This window comes from Sus scrofa, chromosome 10 (genome assembly GCF_000003025.6).
Source record: "Sus scrofa isolate TJ Tabasco breed Duroc chromosome 10, Sscrofa11.1, whole genome shotgun sequence".
NCBI lineage: Eukaryota > Metazoa > Chordata > Mammalia > Artiodactyla > Suidae > Sus > Sus scrofa.
In genome coordinates this window covers 15,329,317-15,354,995 of record NC_010452.4, presented here as the reverse complement: position 1 = coordinate 15,354,995, position 25,679 = coordinate 15,329,317, and the positions used below count along the sequence as shown (strand labels likewise).

Below are 25,679 nucleotides of genomic sequence, written 5' to 3'. Positions count from 1 at the left end.
GAACTGTTGCTACATGCTTTAATGCTAGACTTTACCCAGTGTAAAGTAAAAAATAATTGTCCAGCACTTTTTACAAAGCGTTTCCACTCATGCTATCGCATCTAACTGTGGTAACATTTCTACTAGGTTAAGTTTATTCTTATCACCCCATGAAACTGCCCTCCCTTCCTTTTTCTTTGGTTTTATTTTTAAGACATTTGCCTCAGTAAGAATGAGAAAATTAATTATAAATTGATGCTACTCGGTGGCTAGTTTTGTGGTCTAACAGAAAGATTGTGGTTGGAAAAAATGCGGAAATATAGAATCAATTCTTTTAAAACGGTGTTTGCTACATTATACATTAGAAATGTGGCAAAATATTAATTCAATGATTCTCGCCAGGTTAGATGTGATAATTTAGGGAAACTTCTTTAAATCCAGATGTACCGTACATGATTTCCCACCTCCATGTCTAAAACAATGTTTAGAAGGAAAGAAAACAGACAGTTAAGGCCTAGAAAAGCAACTTGCTTAACAGAGACCCCAAAGCCAGATTGAGAACTGACATTTTTTAGTTTGCGATCTTTTCACTTAAAAGAGGTATAGAAATTGAAGTTAAAGATTTTTACGGTCAGTTATAAAGGCACTAGAGGAAAATAATTCTCTTTAAGATAAGAGAAAAAGACACTGACTCATGAAAATAGAGTTAGAAGACAGGGATTGAAATTATAGAAAAAAATTAGTTATCCTATTTTAGAATAAATAACAAGGCAACTCACTTTTTAAATCCAAAATTTTTCCAGAGTTCATTGATTTTTATCTGCAATCCTGGTTTGTTCTCAGCATTGTGATGGTTTTTCTTGTGGATGCTCGCTGGCTTCTTGCTTAGCCCACTAACTCTGGCAGGTACTAAAGGTTTGATCTTGGTTGTAGAAAGATGCTCCACAGAACTAGATTTATACAGCCCAGGAACCTGAAGGTGAAAACCTGAAGTTTTAATGCTATTCTGTTAAAGCAACTACCTTTCTTTAATGTCAAACTATGCTTCATACACTAGAACAAAAAATAACTTAAAGCAAAAATGTTTATAAATGTCTAAGACAAAAACTACCATCACATTTTATACAGGTAGTACAAGCACCTGGCATTAAATTCAAGAGTTATAAAAGAAGAGAGAGAAAAGTGAGTCTCCCTCACCCACTCACTGCCTAGAGGCAGTTGCTGTCACCAGTGTCCTTTGCATTTACTGAATTTATTTACATACACACGCACAGCCCCCCACACATCTGGCAGCCTGCTACGCCCTGTTTTTCCCCATTAGTATATCGTGATTCTACTTCACACTGTATCTTGGGGATTTTCCATTTCACATGTAGAACTGAGTTTTGTTGTGAATAGGTTGCCTGTTGTTTCCATCGCATAAATGTGCCATAATTTACCTAAGCAGAACTCTACTGACATTTAAGTGGAATCCACTGATTTTTACGCTATGGAAAATATGAAGCTATTGAAGATTGGTTGTTTTTTAGGATAGTAAAAGTGATAATATAAACAAGGCTTTAAAATGGATGAATCTAGTAGAGGGTGTAGAAGGAGAGGAAAAGTTTCACTGAAATCTTGAATTAGGAGGCTGGTGATGGGGAAAAGGGAGTGCAAGATGGAAGACAGAGGAAGAAACCAGGATTTTGATAAGTAGATGTTTTGTGGTTTTTCTTTAATCCCTGCAGACGAATCAAGCCGGAAGTTATCAAGAAAGAGGACAACCCTAAGACGGTGGAACTAAGTGACTCAGAGCAAATAATATAATTTTACATAACTGCTAAAAATGCTTTAAGAAGTATTGGGTAGAAGTAAAAAAGATGATTTTAGATATTAAATTTTAGATACTAAAGATGGCTCTTGGGGAGGAAGAGGGAAGATCCATCTGAGGAGATGTCACCGAAACAGATGTGGCAATGCAAATCTTTGAGAGAAAGAATAATAATAAAAGATGACCATTTAAGGTCCAGAAATCACTCCTTTTTGAGAAGGTACTTTCTTCATCTCTAGGCTTACCCATGACTGCAAATAACTGTGGTATCTTTCCAGACTTTTTACTATGATTAGTAAGACACAGACATGTGTGTGTATTTTCAAGCATGTAAGCAAAGAAAACATCACGCTACACATACTATTTTTAACAGGGTGGTTTCCTTTTTCATTCAAAAATAATAGACATCGCTCTAAGACAGTATTTGTTTGAAAAACCCTTTCTCACGCAAAGTTTTTAAGAGTCTTATATTTACATATTTTACATTTATATCTTTAATTTCTTTTGGATTTATATTTACATATGACAAGATGGACACCTTCTTTCAAATAGATATGCCAGACCATTTATTAGGATGTTTTAAGGTTTGTATGCTTTTCAAAGTAAACATAAAAAAAAATATGTTAACTATATATAGTTCACCCACATAAATGTTCATTATTAACATAATTATTAATGTTCGCTGGAGAAAAACATGAGAAAACAAAGAAAAAATTCACCTATGTTTTACCAGTGAAGAGCTAAAACCAGCGTATTCAATGTATTTCACTCCCTTATATGACATTTAGATTTTTTTCCAATTATTCACTAGTGTAATGAATGCAGGAGTAGGTGTTCTGGTATTTAAACTCTATCTCAGGCTCAAGTTCTAGAAGGCACTTAATGGATTAAATTATTTGAACTCTTTCATACTGATTTCCAGAAATGACAGAGCAATTCTTACTCTCCTAAATATGTGATTATCCACCTTAAAAACTGTTATGGAAAAACGAGAGGTAAGAAATTATATTTTATTGCCTTAATTTGCATTACTTGATTACTCAAGGTGGAACACACTTTTCTATGTTACTCATCCATTTGCACTTTTTCTTTTGTGAACTCTGTTCATGTTCCTTGCCCATTTTTAAGTTAGGAATTAGTATTTTGATACTAATGGGCAAGAACACTTAATATATAAAATATGCTTTCACTCAGGAGCTTTCACTATGTAGGCACATAAATATTTACATATTTTGATAAAAAGAAAAACTTGGCTTATCAGGTACCCAGTTTCTAGAAGGCCTTTTTGCAATAGATATCAAAGCCTTAAAACCTACATGCCTTTGGGCCAGTCATACCCTTCCACAGGATTCATCCCTATGAAATAATCAAGAATGGGTACTCAAATATTTACCCACAAAATCTTTTTTTTTTTTATCTTTTTGTCTATTTACAGGAGCAACCACGCATATGGAAGTTCCCAAGCTAGGGGTCCAACCAGAACTGTGGCCACCAGTCTACGCCACAGCCACAGCAACACAGAATCTGAGCCGTATCTGTGACCTGCATCACAGCTCACGGCAACGCCTGATCCTTAACCCACTGAGCGAGGCCAGGGATCCAACGTGTGTCTTCATGGATGCTAGTTGGGTTTGCTAACCACTGAGCCATGACGGGAAATCCTACCCACAAAATCCTGGTTGAGGTACTGTTTGCTATAGTAAATAAATGTTAGGGTAAAGGACAAACATAAGAGGATTAGTTAAACCCATACAATGGCATATTTTAATCATCATAAATAATGTTATATAAGCACATGAACAAAGATCTTTTTTTTTGCTTTTTAGGGCCACACCTGCAGCACATGGAAGTTCCCAGGCTAAGGGTTTAATTGGAGCTACAGCTGCCAGCCTACGCCACAGCCACAGCAACGCCAGATCCAAGCCGAGTCTGCGACCTACACCACAGCTCACGACAATGCCGGATCCTTTAACCCACTGAGGCCAGGGATCGAACCCGCAGCCTCATGGTTCCTAGTCGGATTTGTTTCCGCTTCGCCATGACGGGAACTCCGGAAAAAGATCTTTGTAAGAGAAAAACAGCAGGTTTCACAACTCAAATACCTGCAAATCAAGCATAAACATGGTCGTAGAAGGTTTGAAGGTAGACACTTTCATGAAAAAAATATAGGCATTTTGACTTTTAATTTGCTTATATTTCTATTTCCTGGTAACAAGCATGAACTGCTTCTGAAAATTTAAAAATAATTTAAATAATTTACCTTGTTCCTTAGAAGCGTGTCCTTTTTTGAAAAATGAAATAAGTGTAGCTTGGATTTCTGATTACCTTGATTATCAAGTGACTTAAAACTGCAATCAGATTCCTAGATTCCCAAGATCAAAAAAGAAAGTAAAATTAGATTTTTTTTACAATGGAATTTTTATGACAACTAACCAATACCCAACAAAACATAAAACAAATAAATTAAGAAACTCAGTGTAAGTAAAATGTAATTTCTCAGAAGAAAAAAAGTATAAAAAGCATGGAATAGAATAAAAGAAAATTAATTTTACTGTAAATCAACTATACTTCAATAAAACTTTAAAAATGAGGGAAAAAAAGAAAATTAATCTAGGGTGGAAAGAATGATGCTTGCCCGTTTCACTAAAGAAAAGCAGTAAGATCTTTCTGCTGGAGAAGTAAATTGCATAAAATATAAATTAGAAAGTAGGGTGTCCAGAACCAGGGGGAGCACACAGCTCTTTGATTTTAAGATTGAAGGTGTTTATGCTCAGATGAAATTAAATTCTATCCAGGCAAGAGATGTGCTTACGTGTACAAACCAAGAATAGTTTTGTAATTCCTGGTGGCACAAACAACACAAACGACAGGAATCTGGGGAAAGGTAACTCCAGCTCATGGAAACAACAGCAGGATTCATGCCAAATTCCGCACCAAGCCGTCCTTGCTAGAGCTACAGAACACAGTGATGTCATACTCCCTCAACTTTTTGGAAAGTAAGTAACAAGTCTTAAGGGAAGAAAAAAAAAAAAGACTCTCTTATCATAGTATCATTTGAAAACTTGGCTAACGCAGCAGGAGGTGGAAAATGGAAAACATTATCAAAATGGAGGCTCCTATGAAAAGATACAGAGTCTTCTAGACAGACATGGATGAACTGAAGGCAAAGCAAATGAATGGGAAATGAAAAGCAAAAGCGTCAACTGTTTGGTTTGACATACTCTTACTTAAAAAATACCACATGGGATGGATTTTAGGTTTGAATATATTACTAGATTTCACCTCTCTCCAAACAAAAACAATTTGTTTTCACATTTTAACTAGGCTTTTTTCCCTTCAATTTGAGTCTGATACAACTCAAGTTTCCTTTAGGAACTTGAATAACATATTTTCCTTTTGATAAACATAAGCTATAGTGATTTATTAGATATTTTTTAATATTTAGGATGATCAGACCTCAAAATTCCATCAAATATTACCAAGGCTGTAATTGCTCCTACATCTTGGTAATGGTGGTTGTAAATATGAAATGAAATAGGTTAAATTGGTAAATCTGAAATAACTCAGATTTAAAGAATGCTATTATGTCATCATGTCATTTTAAAACATGATGTCATTCAGTCTTAGGAGCAATACTTACTTGGAGTTTTTATTTTACTTAAGTAAGAATAAAGATATTTTATAAATAAGAAAAATGGTTAGGATACTTTTATTAATTTAAGCAGAATAACAAAATCACTCGTATTACTATTTTGTCATAAAAGAGTTCAACAAGAATAATAAGAGTAAACAAAAATGTAGTGCAGAAGTACTAAAACATAAGACAAATGCCAGCATAATAAGAGGTCCCTTCTGTTAAAAGGTTTCAAAAGTTATCAGAATTCAAGAGTATATTAAGGATTTACGAATAAGACGTAAAAAAAGATCATACACCACAATCAAAGTTGGATTCATCCCATGGTCATAAGGATGGTTCAACATACACAAAATCAATTAATGTGATTCACCTTATCAACAACAAAAAAGAGGGGTTCCCGTTGTGGCTCAGCAGGTTAAGGACCTGACTGGTCTCCATTAGGATGAGGGTTCAATCCCTGGCCTTGCTTAGTGGGTTAAGGATCCAGCATTGCTGTGAGCTGTGGTATATGTCACAGGTATGGCTCGGATTTAGTGTTGCTGTGGCTGTAGCATAGGCCGGCAGCTGCAGCTCCATTTTGACCCCTGGCACAAGGAACTTCCCTACGCCACAAGTGTGGTTGTAAAAAACAAAAACAAACAAAAAAACAAACACAACAAAAGGAAAAACTGTATGATCATCTCAATAGCTGCAGAAAAAACATTTGACAAAATTCAACATCCATTTACAAAAAAAATACCTGGGAGTTCCCTGGTGGTCTAGTGGTTAGGACTTGGCACTTTTACCACTGTGATCCAGGTTCAATCCCTGATCAGGGAACTGAGATCCCACATAAAGATGCTGCATGCTGCAGCCAAACAAACAAAGCAGAGAAAAAACAACAAAGTAGTCTTAAAACAAACAAACAAACAAACAAACAAAAAACCTCACCAATGTCCGTATAGAGGGACCATATCTCAATAAAATAAAAGCAATTTATGACAAATAAATATAGCTGCAGCCACTATAATACTCAACAGTGGGGAATTCCCATCATGGCTCAGCAGTAATCAACTCAACTAGTATCCCTGAGGAAGAGGGTCTGAACCATGGCCTCACTCAGTGGGTTAAGGATCCAGCATTGCCATGAGCTGTGGTAAAGGTTGCAGACTTGGCTCAGATCCCCTGTTGCTGTGGCTGTGGTGTAGGCCTGCAGCTATAAATCCAACTCAACCATTAGCCTGGGAACTTCCATATGCCTCAGGTGCAGCCCTAAAAAGACAAACAAAAAAACCCTCAACAGTGAAAAGTTGAAAGCCTGGAACAAGACAAGGATGTCCATCTTCACCACTTGTATTCGGCCACAGCAATTAGACAAGAAAAAAAAAATATGTTCAAATTGGTAGGGGAGAGGTAAGATTGTCATTATATGCAGATGACATGATAAACTACATATATAATAAACACCAGAGATGCCAAATAAAAACTACTAGAACTGATAAATTCAGCAAGGAGGCAGGATACAAGATTAACATACAGAAATCTGTTATAGTTCTTTATACTAATAATGAAATACCAGAAAGGGATATGTAAACAAACAATTCCTTTTTTTTTTTTTTTTTGGCCTTTTTGCCTTTTTAGGGCCACACCCATGGCATATGGAGGTTCCCAGGCCAGGGGTCCAATCAGAGCTACAGCTGCTGGCCTGTGCCACAGCCACAGCAACACCAGATCCGAGCTGCATCTGAGACCTACACCACAGCTCATGGCAATGTTGGATCCTTAACCCACTGAGCAAGGCCAGGGATCGAACCCACAACCTCATGGTTCCTAGTCAGATTCATTTCCACTGTGCCACGACTGGAACTCCAACAACTCCTTTTAAAATAACATAAAAAAATACTTAGTAATAAACTTCGCCAATGAGGTGAAAGACTTACATGCCGAGAACTACAAAACATTAATAAAGGAAATTGAAGCAAAGAAAATACATCTCATGCTCTTGGATTGGAAGAATTAACATTGCTAAAATGGCCATACTACCCAAAGCAATCTACAGATTTAATGTGACCCCTATCAAATCATCCACGACATTTTTCATAGAACTAGAACAAATAATCCTAAAATTCACATGGAATCACAAAAGACCCAGAATTGCCAAACCAGTTCTGAACAAAAGAACAAAACAGGAGGCATAACCCTCCCAGACTTCAGAAAATACTACAATGCTACAGTAATCAAAACAGTGTAGTATTGGCACAAAAACAGACATATGGATAAGTGGAACAGAATAGAAAGCCCAGAAATAAACCCAAGCACCTACAGTCAATTCTATTTTTTTTTTTTTTTTTTTTAGGGGCTGCAGTTGAGGCATATGCAAGCCAGGGGTTGAATCAGAGCTGCAGCTGCCAGCCTATGCCACAGCCACAGCAATGAGGGATCCAAGCTATGTCTGCAACCTACACCGTGGCTCATGGCAACGCCAGATCCTTAACCCACAGAGCAAGGCCAGGGATCGAACCCACATCCTAATGGATACTAGTCAGGTTTGTAAACTGTTAAGCCACAATGGGAACTCCCCGGTCAACTCATTTTTGACAAAGGAGGCAAGAATATAAAAAGGAGAAAAGACAGTCTCTTTGGCAAGTGGTATTGAGAAAGCTGGATAGCCACATGCAAATCAATGAAGTTAGAACACTCCCTTCACGCCATACACAAAAATAAACTCAAAACAGCTTAAATATAAACCTGACACCATAAAAACTCCTAGAAGAGAACATAGGCAAAATATCCTCTGACATAAATTATACCAATGTTTTCTTAAGTCAGTCTCCCAAGGCAATAGAAATAAAAGCAAAAGTAATCAAACTGACAAGCTTTTGCACAGCAAAGGAAACCATAAACAAAATGAAGACAACCTACAGACTGGGAGAAAATATTTGCAAATGGTGTGACTGATGAGGGTTTCATTGCCAAAATATACAAACAGCTCATACAACTCAATAACAAAAATCCCCCAAACAATCCAATTGAAAAATGGGCAGAAGATCTAAACAGACATTTCTCCAAAGAAGGCATACAGATGGCCAATAGGCACATGAAAAGATGCTTAATGTTGCTAATTATTAGAGAAATGCAAATCAAAACTACAGTGAGGTACCATCTCACACCCATCAGAATGACCATCATTAAAAAGTGTACAAATAACAAATGCTAGAGAGCTTGTAGAGAGAAAGGAACCCTCCTACACCTTTGGTGGGAATGTAAACTGGTGCAGGAAAACGGTATGGTAGTTCCTCAAAAATCTAAAAATTGAGTTGCCATATGCTCCAGCAATCCCATTCCTGGGCATATATCCAGACAAAACTCTAAGTTGAAAAGATACATGCACTCCTATATTCATAGCAGCACTATTCACAATAGCCAAAACATAGATACAACCTAAATGTCCATCAACAGATGAATGGATAAAGAAGATATGGTGTGTAAACACACACACACACACACTGGAGTATTACCCAGCCATTAAAAAGAATGAAATAATGCTATCTGCAGCAGCATGGATGGACCTAGAGATCATACTAAATAAAGCCAGTCAGAAAGAGAATGACAAACACCATATGATATCACTTATATGTGGAATCTAAAATATAACATAACGAACATATCTATGAAATAGAAATAGCTCACACTCACAGAGCTAGAGAACAGACTTGTGACCTCCAAGAGGGAGAGGGGATGAAGGAGGGAAAATCTGGTAGTTTGGGATTAGCAGATGCAAACTATTATATATAGGGTGGATAAACAACAAGGTCCTAGCACAGGGAACTATATTCAATATCCTGTAATAAAATGTAATGGAAAAGAATATGAAAAAGAATGTTTATATGCTATACAGCAGAAATTAACACATCATCATAAATCAGCTATATTTCAAAAAAATTAAAAAACAGTATATTAAGGATTTAAATATTAAATTTATAATAACTTTTCATGAGCTTATCGTTCTGCTTAGGTCTTAAGTGTTCCACAACTTGGAACACCTATCCATGGAACACAGTGTGATTCAAGAAATGTGGTTAGAGTAAATGTACAAGAGTCTAAAATCTGAAAGATCCAGAGAAGTCCTTCAGATGAATAAAAAATGAACTTTGTACACAGTAAAATTTAGAATGAAGAATTAAAACAACCGATTGTTTTCATAACATAGGCAAAACTTCCTCACTTATCTGACCCTACACCTTATTTTCCTTTACAGATGAATCTGAAAGCAAAGCCTTCATGACGTGACCTACCTCTGAATCGGAATCCTTACTAGAAGGCTGAGAAAGTTTTGAGGCATTTAAATTGTGTGGTGATGACTCCACGATTTCCTGAGACTGTGAAGACCAAGCCTCTTCATGAGACAGATGAGATTCATCGCCTGACTCCTCACTCTTCAACTGCGATGCATCAGACACTTCACTATTCTCAGGCAGAGAGACAGCAGAATCACTCTTCCTACGGAACTGCTGCAATGCTGTGCCTGGAGAGGGGCTGGGTGTTCTTGAAAAATCTCCAAGACTTCCAGACCAATGAAAACAACTCCTTAGTGTCCCCGAAGTGGGTGGGGAGAGGGTCCTCGTGAATCTGCTGATCTTCGAAGACTGAGACTCTTCAGCAATCACGGTCACATCATCTGGAATCTTCTCTCTTGAATTCTCTGCTATACACGTATCAACCAACTTCTTGTCATTTGGGCAATCTGATTCATTTACATTGGTGTCTTTATCTGTGACAGCAGGTTTATCTAGAGGCTGGTTGCTTTCCTTCTTTGATACACAGTCAACAGGATCCAAAGAATTGCAAAAAAACCTAACAGGGGGAAAAAAAAACCCAGAAAGAATGAAGAAGTATATTTTAGAGTTTCCTCATAAAGGTGACAAAATTCAGAATGGAAAAACGGTCCAGTTTCTTTTTAAAAAAATCTCCTAAGTACTAACTTTGTAAATAAAGGCAAAATAGAGTTTACACATGGCTGACAGTCAAATATTTGAACAGATAAAGGACAACCTATAACTATTGTCTCTTACTTTGTAGAAGCAAAATAAATTAGCCATTGACCTCTCATCTCAGCTTAACTCCTAGAGGCAAGCCATCTGGGAACTTGTAGTAAGTGCACTAATCTACCAAATTCTATAAATTTCTACACTGTCTTAATTATTGAGGTGAAGACTTTTAAATCCATCATTAAATTCTATATGACTATAGAGGTATTACTCATTCACTTAAAAAAACTCCAATACAAATAAAACAAAGATCAGTGTCATTACAGGCAAGGATGAACTCAAGGAGAGTTTTTTAGGTTTAAAAAGAAAATCTGAAGTACATGACCAGCTAAATATGAAAAGAGAATAAGCATTAGTTCAAATCCAATATGATAAACAGAATATTTACTAAATGCTACAGAGTAAAAATCCTCTTGTATCCTTTCATCAAATCCTTGGCTCAGGTGTGGGCGCCACAGGGCAGGAAGAAGTACACAAAAGCAAAAGTCTTACTTCGTTTTTTCATTGAGCAGAAAATATCAGCTCTTAGATCTGATCACAAAATTCATTTTTATATAGCTCCTATGATATCTAAACAATATTCTACGTCTTATACCACACATAAGAGAAGGTGCAGTAACAGCGCCCAAGGTTATGAAATTAGTCAGCTGAGGAACAGAATTAAAACTTAAAACCTCTCCCAGTTCAGGGCTGCTTCTTTCCTAATAGGCTATGGTGTTACTTAAATGATATTTATATTTTTAGATCTCAAAAGATAAAGAGGCATGTTTCAAGGATAAGTATTCATGTAATAAAGATAAAGAAAACAACTGACTCCCCAAAAGCAGCCAGACTGGAGACACTCAGTTTGCATATTTAACATCTCCTCTTAATGACTGGCCACTGTGCCAGGCGTCTAATATACTCGACTTCTACTAGTCTTAAAACAGCTTTATATATATGATCAGACCATCTGTATTTCATAGCTAAAGGGAAGTTAAATGGCATGTGAAACATCATTCAAGTAATTAGATGATGGAGTGAAAATTCAAATCCAGGGCTCTCAGATCACATGCTCCTTTCAATGTGTCATGTCAAACATAACTAGGACTCTTCCCTATCACCAGTGTGAACTATACAATCTTGGCAAAGTTTTCCAGCTGCTCAGAGCTTCAATTTTTTTTGGTCTTTTTGCCTTTTCGAGGGCTGCTCCCACGGCATATGGAGATTCCCAGGCTAGGGGTCTAATCAGAGCCATAGCCACCAGCCTACACCAGAGCCACAGCAATGTGGGATGCAAGCCGCGTCTGCAATCTACACCACAGCTCACGGCAACGCCGGATCCTCGACCCACTGAGCAAGGCCAGGGATCGAACCCGCAACCTCATGGTTCCTCGTCGGATTCGTTAACCACTGTGCCATGACAGGAACTCCCAGAGCTTCAATGTCTTAGCCCAAAACAGAGACAATAACGCCAATCTGAATATCTCCTTATATGTTGTGAGGAATAACATATAAAAGAACGTTGAAACTCGGCTAAGCGAACTAATTTAATAATATCTAGTTATTACTAGATATTGCTATATATTCTAGATTGGAAAATTATACATCAAAGATTTATTCCCAATTATTATTTCACAGGAAGCTGATTCAGAAAAAAAAATTCTCCAAGCATTTAATGCATCCTCCAAACAATTTATTAACGAAACACCTAACTAAACTAAGTAAGTATTTACAACTTCAAATGCAAATTTCATTAAGCATCCACAATGACTCAAACAGCCAAGACCTGTAGAGACAAACATTATTCTGACGAGCTGTCTCCAAAAAGGAAGAGAAAGGAAATTCTATATTCATCCAAATGGCAAAATAAAACACACGTTCCAAAATTTCTCCAAGTGACAGAAGTCAACTTTCTAGAAGTATCAGCATTTATCATCTAGAATCTTATTTTTCCATTTTTTCAGCCTACTTGTTCATCATCCCAACGAGCACCTTTAATGAGGGTGACTAGCAAAGGAAGAATCAAAATGATCATTTCATTGTACTGTGAATATTTTCGTGAGAAGGCTTGATGGGAGAAAGGTTTGAATCATCATCTGAAGGAAGATTAGGCGTTACCAGCGGTTCATGCCTTCACACCCAGCTCCCATCATCATGGTTAGACAAAATTGGATGCAACCTGGTTTACTAAACTTGAAAACCTAAAAAGATTCATTCTAAGTCTTCTAGAGAAATAACAAAAATTCATTCTAAGTCTTCTAAGAAATACTCTCTTTCTTTTTCTTTTTTTTTTTGTCTTTTTGTCCTTTTTTTGGGCCACACACGAGGCATCTGGAGGTTCTCAGGCCAGGGGTCCAATTGGAGCTACAACTGCCAGCCTACACCACAGCCGGAGCAATGCCAGATCCAAGTCACGTCTGCGACCTACACCACAGCTCACAGCAATGCCAGATCCTTAACCCACTGAGCAAGGCCAGGGATCAAACCCGCAACCTCATGGTTCCTAGTTGGATTTGCTTCCGCTGCTCCATGACGGGAACTCCAGAAATACTCTTTCTTAAAGTTACTACATCATGCCTGAATAACTTTTGACACTTAAACTTCCTGTTTCTAGCTGTGGTACCACTATCCAAAGTCAATTTAAAAAAGCTATTCATTGTCATGTTTATCATCTATGGGGCACAATTTTATATGCTTTATTTATGGTAATAATTTAATTCTATCAGCAATCCTAAGAATGTTAGAGTGGTTAGCCTTGTTTCTTAAAAAGAAGAAAATGAAACACCTAGAAATTAATTTGTCCAAGTCAGATATCTCATGAGTAAATAGGATGGGATGCAAATTCAGGTGGTCTGAACCTAGGGTCCATATCTCTAACCCCCAGGTTTTATACTGACTCTTCAAATTGTCATGACCACTCGCAGCGACTATGGCAACAGCCTAACTAATCTTTCTGCTCCACGCTGACCCTCTTAGAATCCATTCTTGGGAGTTCCCATTGTGGCGCAGTGGTTGACAATCCGACTAGGAACCATGAGGTTGCAGGTTCGAGTCCTGTCCTTGCTCAGTGGGTTAAGGATCTGGCGTTGCTGTGAGCTGTGGTGTAGACTGCAGACACGGCTCTGATCCCCTGTTGCTGTGGCTCTGGTGTAGGCTGGCAGCCGTAGCTCCAATTTGACCCCTAGCCTGGGAACTTTCATATGCCGTGGGTGTGGCCCTAAAAACAAACAAACAAAAAGACAAAAAAACAATAATAATTTAAAAAAAATAAATAAACAACTTTTAAAAAAAGGTTAGTAAAGTAACAGAAGTTTAAGGGAACAGTGGAACTAAGGTAAGGTAAAAACAATAATAATTTAAAAAAAATAAATAAACAACTTTTAAAAAAAGATTAGTAAAGTAACAGAAGTTTAAGGGAACAGTGGAACTAAGGTAAGGTAAAAACAATAATAATTTAAAAAAAATAAATAAACAACTTTTAAAAAAAGATTAGTAAAGTAACAGAAGTTTAAGGGAACAGTGGAACTAAGGTAAGACATGATTAAGCCAGGTCTTAACACCTATCCCATTAGATTCAATGTTATTTAAGACAATTAAAATAAATACCAACAGAGTATATCATACAACGGACAAACAAAATTCTATAGATATAACCATACCTGCTTCTGGTTCCTGGAACCACAACTGCACCACTTTCTTCATTTTTTCTCTGTAAAAATTTTGCAAATTTGTTTCTTGTTGTAGGTGGTGTACTTAGGCTTTTTTTAGTAGCAGCTTCATCTACCGGGTCAGGCATAAACAGTTCAGAAGAGTTCAACGATTTATTACCTTCACAACTATTTTTCTTGGTCTTCTTTGTAAATGAAGTAGAATACTGAGCCAACAAATCAGCTTCTGACAGCTCTTCTAAATAAAAACAAAATTATATGTAATTTTGTAATTATCTTTATTTAATGTGCAGTTAAGAGATCTGGTCTTAATTTCTCAGTCCATGTCCTACTGACCTAAAGATGAAGTCCTGTTTTTTAAAAAACTATGCATCAGAAAAAGAAATACAAAAACAACTTTAAAAAAATTCCCTTGGCTGTATTTTACAATAAAATTAGCTATTTGTATGATTATATGTGAAATTACCCAAACCAATATTTTAGGATACAGTCAGTTTTGAATGTAAAAAAATTTTAAGGCAATTTACATGCAAATATATGATTAATTTAATGTTTGATTAAAAATAATGTTTCAATTGGAGTTCCTGTTGTGGTTTAGTGGGTTACAAACCCAACTAGTATCCATGAGGATTCAGATTCAATCCTTGGCCTCGCTTAGTGGGTTAAGGATCTGGCATTGCTGTGAGCTTCGGTGTAGGGTGCAGACACGGCTTGGATCCCACATTGCTGTGGCCGTGGCCTAGGCCAGCGGCTGCAGCTCCAATTCAACCCTGGGAACTTCCATATGCCACAAGTGCAGCCCTAAAATGCAAAAAAAAAAAAAAAAAGTTTCAAGAAGACCAGGAGCTATTTATATACATCATCTATGTCTTAGGGTTTTTGAGATATACTTGACTATCTTATAGTCAAAAGTAATTTGTGCTCTAGCTTTGATGCTCATTAACATAGCTACGGGGCTCTAGAAGACTTCTGGGTGACAAACGTATTCTATGGTATATGATAAGACTAAATAACGTCAAGTGCTAAAGCTGAAAGAGGCAAGGACGTAGAGATAGCTCTAAAGTACTTAAAATCAGTCCAACTAATTATCAGTCTGAACAGCTTCCACTCACATGAGGATAAATGCTTGTGGCTAAGAAGCTGGTAAAATAGTGGGAGGTGCCAAAATACAAGGTGATAGGTGATACCTTAAATTAAAAAAATGTATAGATTTAAAAAAAAAAACCTATAGATCAAAAAGCATGTAAGAACCAAAATCTGTTTATTATGCAGGGAACTGTGAATTCTTACAGAAGAGGGGAAAAAAAAAAAATAATGTAGGATCCCCAGCAAGGCTTCACCAAGAAGAAGCCACATGACATTAACCTCATTTTCTTTTTCTTTTTTTTTTTTTTTTTGTCTTTTTAGGGCTGCACCTGTGGCATATGGAAGTTCCCAGGCTAGGGGTTGAATGAGAGATACAGTTGCTGCCCTACACCACAGCCACAGCCAAGCCAGATCTGAGCCATGTCCGCACCTACACCACAGCTCACAGCAACATCAGACTGTTAACCCAATTGGCTAGGCCAGGGATTGAACCTGCATCCTCATGAATATTAGTCGGGTTCTGAACCTGCTGAGCCACAATGGGAACTCCTCATTTTCTTTTTAGGTTAATATTGTTAGACTAGCTATTTGAGAAATTCATAGATCTAGGAGAGTCTGAATTGAGCAAGACACTTCAGGGTCTCTGACATTATCCTAGTGGACAATGTAGAGCAAAATTTACTGTATATTAATTAAATGAATTTGCAACAGATTGAACAGCTCTGAAAGACTACTGGTGATTGTTAGCATGAAAGGAGGCCTGTCTCTAGTATAGTGCTCTAGATTTCCACATTCGCTCTGATTCAGTTAAATGCTATATAAGCAAACATATCTTAACTGAAACTTTAAGACATAGTTGAGCCATACTTCTCAAATTTCCAGGGGACATGTGTATTAGAAGACAATATAAAGATTCAAAAAAGAAAAAAATTAATAGGCAGAACAATGATTCCAATGACTTAAGATTACCTCAATAAGGGTAACTTAACCCAGGTTTAAGTTTAAAAATATAACTGTGCCTGGCTAAACAGCAACTTGTTGGATTTTGACTAGAAGCTCAGTAAGTGGCAGCAAAATGACAAGAATAATAAAAGCTAATGTTATCTTAGTTTGCAATAATAAAAGCACTTTCTGGATGAAGGACTGAAACAGAGCCACAATTCAAATACTTACTGTGCTCTATGGTAAGCAGACCAGACCACATCTCAACAACCACTCACTCTAACAGTTACATTTTATTAAAAAAACTATGTTGTATCCAAAGCATAAGCTGGATAGATAAGGAACGTTTAGCTTGCAAAAGAAATTGAGGAGAGTCACAAAGGCTGTCTCTAAACATGCAAAGGACATTAAAGAGGGGAAAACCTCAATTTTGTTTTGTTTTTGTGTATGTATTTGTGTGTGTGCCTGGGGACAAAATCCATTGATAAATGGTAGTTACAACAAAGGAGACTTAGTCTAACATAGATAATTTATTGATGAGCTCTCTACATAAGCCTATCTTCCAGAAACTAAGGAAGGAACTAATACATACAGTGTACTTACTATGTACCAGGGCTTTTATATGTGAACTTATATCACATATACAAAAACTTGTGAAAGAAACAATATTGCTCCCTTTTCAGAAGAGGAAACAAAGGTTTGGAGGCATTATCATGAGAAAGATTTAGGTTCATAAGGAATCAGGATATTCTGGCCAAACATAAATAATCTAAATCTAAATTTAAAAGTTAAATGCATGAACTAAAAGTTTCTAAGAGCTTTGTTTTGTTTTTGTTGTCAGATGGTCATTCATTCATATAATGTCTAAGGGAAAGAAGAAAGAGAGAGGGAATGGATTATAATTATTTTTTCCACTTCTAAACATGTTCTATGGTGGAAAAAAAAATTTCCCAATACCTAGTATTCCACTCTCAGCACTTCTGTTCAACATTGCACTGGAGGTTCCAGCACATAAAGAAAAGAAATAAAAGCATCCATCCAGGGAAAGGAGAAGCATGAATATCCTTATTTGCAGGAGATAAGATTTTCTACACAGAGAATTCTAGAGAGTCTACAAAAGAGATACTAGAACTAATATGTGAATTTAGTAAGGTTGCCAAACACAAGACTACTATATGAAAATCAAGTGTATTTCCACACACTAAAAATGAACCAGAAATTGAAATTAAAATTACCATTTATGGGGATAACAGATGTGCAAGACCTATACGCCGAAAACTCCAAAGTGTTACTTAAGATTTAAACTAAAGAAGACTTAAATAAATGGACCAGGAAATTCAACATTGTTAAGATGTCAATTTCCCAAAACGATCTACAGAGTCAACTAAATCCCAATCAAAATCTCCAGCAGGCTTTTTTTTTTTAGGAAGTTGACAAGTTGATTCTAAAATTTGTATGGCAATGTGAAGAACACAGAATAGCCAAAATGACGTTTCAAAAGAAGAAGAAACTTAGGGACTTATATGACTTGATTTCAAGATTTACTATAAAACTACCATAATCAAGACAGTGTGTCTAGAAAAAATATAGGAAAAGAGACCAATGGTACAGAAATAAGAAGAGTCCAGAAACAGACCCACACATACACAGTCAACTCATTGTCAACAAATGTACCCAGGCAATTCAATGGAAAAAGGATAATCTTTTTAACAAATGGTGTTAGAATAACACAAATGTCATATACTAAAAAAATAAACCTTGATCTTTACCTCACACCACACAGAAAATTAATTCAAAATGGATCAGTCCTAAATGTAAGAACTCAAACTATACAACTTCTAAAAGAAAACAGGAAAAAGTGTTAGTGACCTTGGATGGGACAAAGACTTCTTAAATGGGACCAGTTCTCACTGGTGTTCCACAAAAAAGAAAATACATACCACTTCTTGGTCTTTTTATACTGGATGACTTCCTTGGAAGATTTAACCCTTTAGTACTGATCACTTGTTTAATGCCCACAGTACTTGAATTTTCCTTTAATCTTGAAGCATCTGAAACAATATCCAGCTCAAGTCTAGGGCAATAATTCCTATGCCAAATGCTATTAATATTAGATGACTTTTGACATGTTTTGTCATTCCAACTACGACTTCTTGATTGGGCAGGCTAAAATAGCAAAAGGAAAAGAGTTACTTGAAGAAAAAAATAGTTAAATCATTTCCCTCTGTATCAACATAAATGATAAGTAAATCATTAAATAACCCCTTTGAAGAGCCTTTGATGAAATATCTGTCCTCTAACAACATTTTCTACTTTGCTGGCTCTATACCTTTCCATTAAATGTGTCTTGTATTCCTAGGTCTATTTCTCTCCTCATGAAAGTCAAGTAAACACGTTAGCTCATTTCTAAGGAATAATGAATCTTCCTAGGATGAACAGTGCAAGAAACGAAACTGTGCTTGAAGAAACATGACCAGAGAAAAAGTACTTCTAAAATTTGAGTATTAGTTCAATACATAATACTAATTGGTATAATAATCCTTGAGTAATAAGCCTCTAAATAATCATCGACATACCCTTTACAAAGGACTTGAAAATTAAAACCATAAAATTATGTACTTAACTATCCCATCTCTAGAACCTGGATGAGTTCAAACCAAAACAATCTAATTGACAAAACAATAGTTTCTTTGGTGAACAATACAGAGAAACAGAAAGCTACTTTGGTTTCCAAGAAAGAACTTATTGATAGCAAGGATTGGTAAATTATCATTTTTAACACAAATACAAGTTATTCACAATTAATAACTAAATATATTTTAGATGACAAAGTATGACCTTTAAAAACTGTGCAGCACTATGTTGAACACCTGAAACTTTTGTTAAACCAACTATACCTTAGTAAAAAAATAAAGAACCTGGCCCAAGAGAGAGCTGACTCAAATGTCTGCAGAAAAGAATACCAGTGAGAAAGATGCCAATTTCATGTACAGAAATTTGGAGAAAGCCTTGGGAATTTAAGGCACCATGGAGGTCACAAGTGGGGTGGGGTGGAGGCTGAGAAAAGGGTTATTTGGCCCCTAGGTCCTCATCCTCAACCTGACCATACAGTCAGTTCGCACTCATCTGCCTTCAGAGCAACTGGACCTTTGAAACCCAGAAATAGTGACATAAAAGTAGTAGGCATCCTGCTGTATAACTCTGGGAACTGTATCTAGTCACTTATGATGGAGCATGATAATATGAGAAAAAAGAATGTATATATGTATGTGTGACTGGGTCACCTTGCTGTACAGTAGAAAATTGACAGAACACTATAAACTGGCTATCATGGAAAAAAATAAAAATCATTAAAAAAATTTAAAAATATAAAGCAGGAGATCCCGTTGTGGCTCAGTGGTTAACGAACCTGCCTAGTATCCATGAGGACGTGGGTTCTATCCCTGGCCTTGCTCAGTGGGTTAAGAATCTGGCAGTGCCATGAGCTGTGGTGTAGATTGCAGAGGCGGCTTGGATCCCATGTTGCTATGGCTGTGGCATAGGCCAGTAGCTACAACTCCAATTTGACCCCTAGCCTGGGAATCTCCATATACCACAGGTGCGGCCCTAAAAAAAGACAAAAAAAAAAGAATTATTTGGAGTTCCCGTCATGGCTCAGGGGTTAACGAATCTGACTAAGAACCATGAGGTTGTGGGTTCAATCCCTGGCCTTGCTCAGTGGGTTAAGGATCCGGCGTTGCCGTGAGCTGTGGTGTAGACTGCAGACATGGTTCGGATCCCGCGTTGCTGTGGCTCTGGCGTAGGCTGGCAGCTACAGCTCCAATTGGACCCCTGGCCTGGGAACCTCCATATGCCACGGAAGCAGCCGAGAAATGGCAAAAAGACAAAAATAAATAAATAAATAAATAAAATAAAATAAAATAAAAATATAAAGCAGTAGGCACTTCAGAATAAGAAGATCCATTTGTCTAAGGACAGAGATCAAATTAAATGCTAAATATTGAATTATTAAGGGGTACTTCTTGACCCACCCCAACTCATTTTCCCTGTCCTGCTCTCAGAATGCCGATAGCCACAGTTCTACAGCTATGGAGAGAAAATGGAGGATCCCTTTTTGGAAAAAACTGTGGCTAGAAAACATGCTGACATTTGGGGATTCACAAAACAGAGCCAGCATGTTGCCAAATAGTTCACCCAAGACTATAAGCCGCACTCATTTACACAAAGCTTCCTGAGCTTTTCAGTGTCTTTTCCAAATAGAAAACAAATGACAAGCTCTATATGTAAAAAGTCTCTACCATGAAAGAGAAAAACCAAAAAACATAGAAAAAAAAAAATTCAAAGCAAACAGAGATAATGCAGAAAGAAGAAAATATCCAAGAGATAATAATGAATATTCTGGGGTGAGAGGAGGAGCTTATATTCACGAAACAAATCTTTAAAACAGCACATTTGGAGAAAAGAGTTCTTAGATATGAAAATGACAGTAAAAATTAAAAATCCAACAGAATTTTCTGCCATGATTGAAATGTTCTGTGCCATCCAACATGAAAGCCGCTAAGGACTTAAGAAATGGCCAACACAACAGAAGAACTAACACATGGTCTCTTTCATTCTCTCAGGCTAGAAAACTTGGAATTTAATTTTTTTTAATTAAAGTGCTATTGCCTTTGATATTATACAGTTGACCCTTGAACAGTGTGGCTTTGAACTGTGTTTATCTGCTTATATGTGGATATTTTCAACAGTAAACACTACAGCACTACATGATCTAGTGGCTAGAGGCTACATACTGGATAGCACAAAGTTGAAGGACAAAATTAAAAAAAGTTTGGAGCTCCTACCATGGTGCAATGGGATCAACAGCATCTTGGTTCAATCCCTGGCCTTGCTCAGTGGGTTAAGGATCTGGCGTTGCCATGAGCTGTGGGGTAGGTCACAGACATGGCTCAGATCCTGAGTTGCTGTGGCTGTGGTGTAGGCCAGCAGCTGTAACTACGGTTAGATGCCTAGCCTGGGAGCTTCCATATGCCGTGGGTCTGGCCCTAAAAAGACAAAATACAAAAAATAATTAATTTAATTAAAGGCATTCTCTCCTTAGGAGGAGCTAAATGCATTCCATTTGTTTCCACGGAGCCTAGAACACATCTCTATTACAGCACTTACCATCTTGTTCTCTCTCTATATAACTACATGTCCCTCCCCTAGGCAAAGAGTACCTTACAAGCAAGGATTATGTTTTGTTTTTCTTTATATTCCAGAACACTAGCTAACCTAACTGCGCTTGTTACAGTACTTAATAAATGTTTAGTAAAGACCTGAATGGTGAGTAAGGGTAAAAAAGACCTGGGTTAGACTAGAAACTATGAGAAAGAAGAAACTATTAACCAGAAAAACAAGCAGCAGAAAGACTTAACAATGAAAGAGAAGCCATAGGTGAAGGAGGTTAAGAGGTACAAACTATTAGATACAAAATAAATAAGTTACAAAAATGTAATGTACAGCACAGTGAATACAGCCAATATTTTATAATAACTTTGTATGGAGTATAAGTCATAAAAATATCAAATTACTGTGTAGTACATCTGAAACTAATACAGCTGACCCTTGAACAATGTAGGGGTTAATCCAAGTATAACTTATAGTCGGCCTTCCAGAGCCACTGTTCTCCTATATCTGTGAATTCAACCAATCAGACCACATAGTATTGTAGTATCTATTGCTGCACGTCTAAGTGGATACATGTGGTTCAAAGGCCAATGGCATAATATCAAAGGCAATAAAACTTCGATTACAAAAATTAAATTCCAGAGTTCCCGTTGTGGCACAGTGGAAATGAATCTGACTAGTATCCATGAGGATGTGGGTTTGAGCCCTGGCCTCACTCAGTGGGTTAAGGATCTGGCATTGCCGTGAGCTGTGGTGTAGGCTGCAGGCGCGGCTCAGATCCCGAGTTGCTACGGCTGTGGTGTAGGCTGCCACCTGTAGCTCCGATTTGACCCCTAGCCTGGGAACTTTCATATGCTGTGGGTGCGACCCTTTAAAAAAGACCAAAAAAAAAAAAAAATTAAATTCCAAGTTTTCTAGTCTGAGAGAATGAAAGAGATCATGTAACTGACATTTATTCACTCAACAAAAAACATGGTAAATATGACAGTGAGTATCACAAAACCTTGGCTTTATGAAGATTATATTCTACTGGGAAGAATCAGAAAATAAACAAAAGAGATATAATTAATGGAGTAATAAACGCTAAAAAAGTCTGCTTTCAACTATGGACAGACTTTAGGTTATAGAAAATCATTTATGTACGGATTCAGAAGACATTTAGAATTATGAAGTTACATGGCTGGTACACAGACCAGAGCTTGGGTTAAGGATGTGCGAGTTCTCTGCATAAGTGAGATAATGAAATTCATAAGAACGTAGTTAAGGAATAAACATGAACACAAAAGAGAAGAGTCTGAATGGAAATATGAACTGAAAAAACAATGGTGGGAGATAGTATCATAAAGGATGTTTGTAGACAATTGGGAAAAAGTGGAAGAAAACAGGAAAGGGCTCGAAGACACACAGCAGGTGGCTCAGTAAATATCTGCTAAATTGTGAATGAGTGAAAGTTTTTACCCCCAAGGGAGTGTTTCTAGGTTTGAGTCTTCAACAAGGCCAAGTGCCAGAGGTTGAATGAGGTGAGATGAGAAAAAAAGGCATAAAACATTTGGTATATTCAAATGAAATGTTCAGGTCTAAATGTCTGACAATATAGTATGTGCTCATTTCTTAATTTAAGGAAATTAACCAATACAGCTAAGTTCTAAGAGATATACTTTCTCTGGCATCGAGTTGTTTTTACTCTACACCCTGCACAGTACCTGGATATAGAAATGCTTAAAAGACATTTACTAAATGAAGATTGGCCTCTGGTCATCGTTCTGGAGATGTAACTAAAATGTGCTCTTTCAGAAAGAAAGCTTTAAAATGTTACCATGACAGTGTCTGGATTGTAGTCATCAATTTGTTCCAAAGTATTTATATCTTTATTTCCGAGTGCTATTTGAAGAGCTACAGAATCATCAATATACCTAGGTTGGTAAGATTAAGGAAAAAATGCTTTCATTAACAACCAAACAAACAATCCTATATTAAAACAGAAAAGTGTGTTCTATTGTTTCAGAAAATCTTCAGGTTTATGACTTTAATGGACCCCCCCCCCCCACTTTCTACATTGAGCTGTAGGGAATCCAGAGGCATCGTTTACCGGTATCTACTTGGCACAGGAGTTGGCTCTGAAGCAAAGTACTTACTTCCGGTCAAGAGAGATGGAGAGAAAAGTCCTGGCCATTACCTGAGTTGACTAAGAGCCCCGCATCTCCCATCTCCGTATGGGAAGGGATCCTCAGCTGGCACATACTCACATGCCCATAGTGTTCTTCATAATTAATTGAGCGTGCTTGCCATAAGGAGTTCTCTTAAGTGCCACCTATGGAGTGTGTAACTTAAGTGACTGACCTCTGTCAGGTCAGTCTACATAGTTAGCAGGTTATAATGGATGAGCCTCAGGTTTATAAACAAAAAGCTGCCCTAGTTCCCATTGTGGCGCAGCGGAAATGAATCCGACCAGGAACCATGAGGTTGTGGGATCGATCCCTGGCCTCACTCAGTGGGTTAAGGATCTGGCATTGCCGTGAGCTGTGGTGTAGGTCGAAAACACGGCTCGGATCTGGCCTTGCTGTGGCTGTGGTGTAGGCCGGCAGCTACGGCTCCAATTAGACCCCTAGCCTGGGAACTTCCATATGCCACAGGTCTGGCCCCAAAAAACAAACAAACAAAAAAAGCTGCTCTAAATCTTCACTAGCATGGTAATGAAATTTAACAAAATAAAGGTTCCGATATAAAAAAAAAAGAAAGCAAAAACCACTTTGCTAGCTTTTTACCGAATGTCACACTAAAAATATCACCACAAAAATACAGAAGTGCAAAGTTCTACCGTTCTGGTTCAGAAAGGATACCGCCCAGCATAGCTTAGTGTTGCAGGATCAATATCATCTTCATAGGCATTCAGAGGGATGAGTTTCCTATTGATGGGATCAAAGACTAACTGATAGAGGAAGGTGTTGTTGGCCCGAATAAATCCTTCAATGTAATCTTCTGGTACTGTTATATTCATCTTGAGATAATGTCCAATTTTCTTGATGACCTAATAAAGGATGTAAAAATATTTATAAATTATCTGCAAATAAGGAGTAGGGAAAGTGTTATCCCAAGACCCGTTGCTTTACATTAGAGAATGAGGAGCGACAGAAAAATTAATTGCTTATATCTATCTGTCTACCTTTTTTGTCTTTTTAGGGCCACCCCCATGGCCTGTGGAAGTTCCCAGGCTAGGGGTCAAAGAGGAGCTGCAGCTGCCAGCCTACGCCAGATCCAAGCTGTGTCTGCGACCTAAACCACAGCTCACGGCAATGCCGGATCCTTTAACCCACTAAGCAAGGTCAGCGATCGAACCCATGTCCTTATGGATGCCAGTTGGGTTTGTTTCCGCTGAGCCAAGATGGGAACTCCTTTGAATCATATTTTAAAAACGAAGTCAACATTCTAACTCCTGTTTGAGTCATGGGTGATTAAAGCTAGACGGGGTTTTAAGTCTTTTAGATCAAACTCAGGGATGAAGACGGAAAGACCCAGAGAACTGAAGTGACCCTTGAGTTATAGGCTAGTTAGTAGATGCTGGTTTATTGCCAAATGTGGCCCTGTCTCCTTTTTTTTTTTTTTTGTCTTTTTGCTATTTCTTTGGGCCGCTCCCGCGGCATATGGAGGTTCCCAGGCTAGGGGTCTAATCGGAGCTGTAGCCACTGGCCTACACCAGAGCCACAGCAAAGCGGGATCCGAGCCGCGTCTGCAACCTACACCACAGCTCACGGCAACGCCGGATCCCTTTACACTCTTAAAAGCTCTTAGTGGTATTTTTTTTTAATATGGGATATAGCTGTTGTTATTTGCTGGGTCAGAAATTGAAACAAAAAAAATTAAAATGGGAGTTCCCGTCGTGGCGCAGTGGTTAACGAATCTGACTAGGAACCATGAGGTTGCGGGTTCAGTCCCTGCCCTTGCTCAGTGGGTTAACGATCCGGCATTGCCGTGAGCTGTGGTGTAGGTTGCAGACCCGGCTCGGATCCCGAGTTGCTGTGGCTCTGGTGTAGGCCGGTGGCTACAGCTCCGATTCAACCGCTAGCCTGGGAACCTCCATATGCCGCGGGAGTGGCCCAAGAAATAGCAACAACAACAACAACAACAACAAAAAGACAAAAGACAAAAAGACAAAAAAAAAAAAAAATTAAAATGTTAATTCACTTAAAATTAATAATAACTTCATTACAATTTCACATAAATACCATCGTTTTTATGCAAAGTAGCCATCTTATAAAATGAATGAGACTTATGACAGGAATTGCACATTTATGTCAGTCTCTTTAATGTGGCTTAAGAGAGCGTAACTTGATTCTTGTATCTACTTCATACGCTCTGATGCAGTATCATGTGTCTCGTAT

At 37.5% G+C, this 25,679-nt stretch overlaps 1 protein-coding gene across 5 annotated transcripts in view; it reads right to left on the bottom strand.

Moving 5' to 3' along the window:
• Positions 1 to 25,679, bottom strand: part of EXO1 (exonuclease 1) — a 43,039-nt gene that overhangs the window by 5,598 nt on the left and 11,762 nt on the right. For 2 of the 5 annotated variants that reach the window (XM_003130555.6, XM_021064445.1), the window contains exons 8-14: positions 24,141 to 24,328; positions 23,117 to 23,213; positions 18,072 to 18,297; positions 14,095 to 14,341; positions 9,701 to 10,259; positions 4,050 to 4,151; positions 759 to 952 (exon numbers count right to left, since the gene is read on the bottom strand). In XM_003130555.6, coding sequence (XP_003130603.4) covers positions 759 to 952; positions 4,050 to 4,151; positions 9,701 to 10,259; positions 14,095 to 14,341; positions 18,072 to 18,297; positions 23,117 to 23,213; positions 24,141 to 24,328 — 1,613 coding nt within the window. Of the gene's footprint in view, positions 1 to 758; positions 953 to 1,120; positions 3,892 to 4,049; positions 4,152 to 9,700; positions 10,260 to 14,094; positions 14,342 to 18,071; positions 18,298 to 23,116; positions 23,214 to 24,140; positions 24,329 to 25,679 lie in introns of those variants that run through there. The other 3 variants (XR_002336230.1, XR_002336231.1, XM_021064446.1) reach the window with 3 other exon arrangements.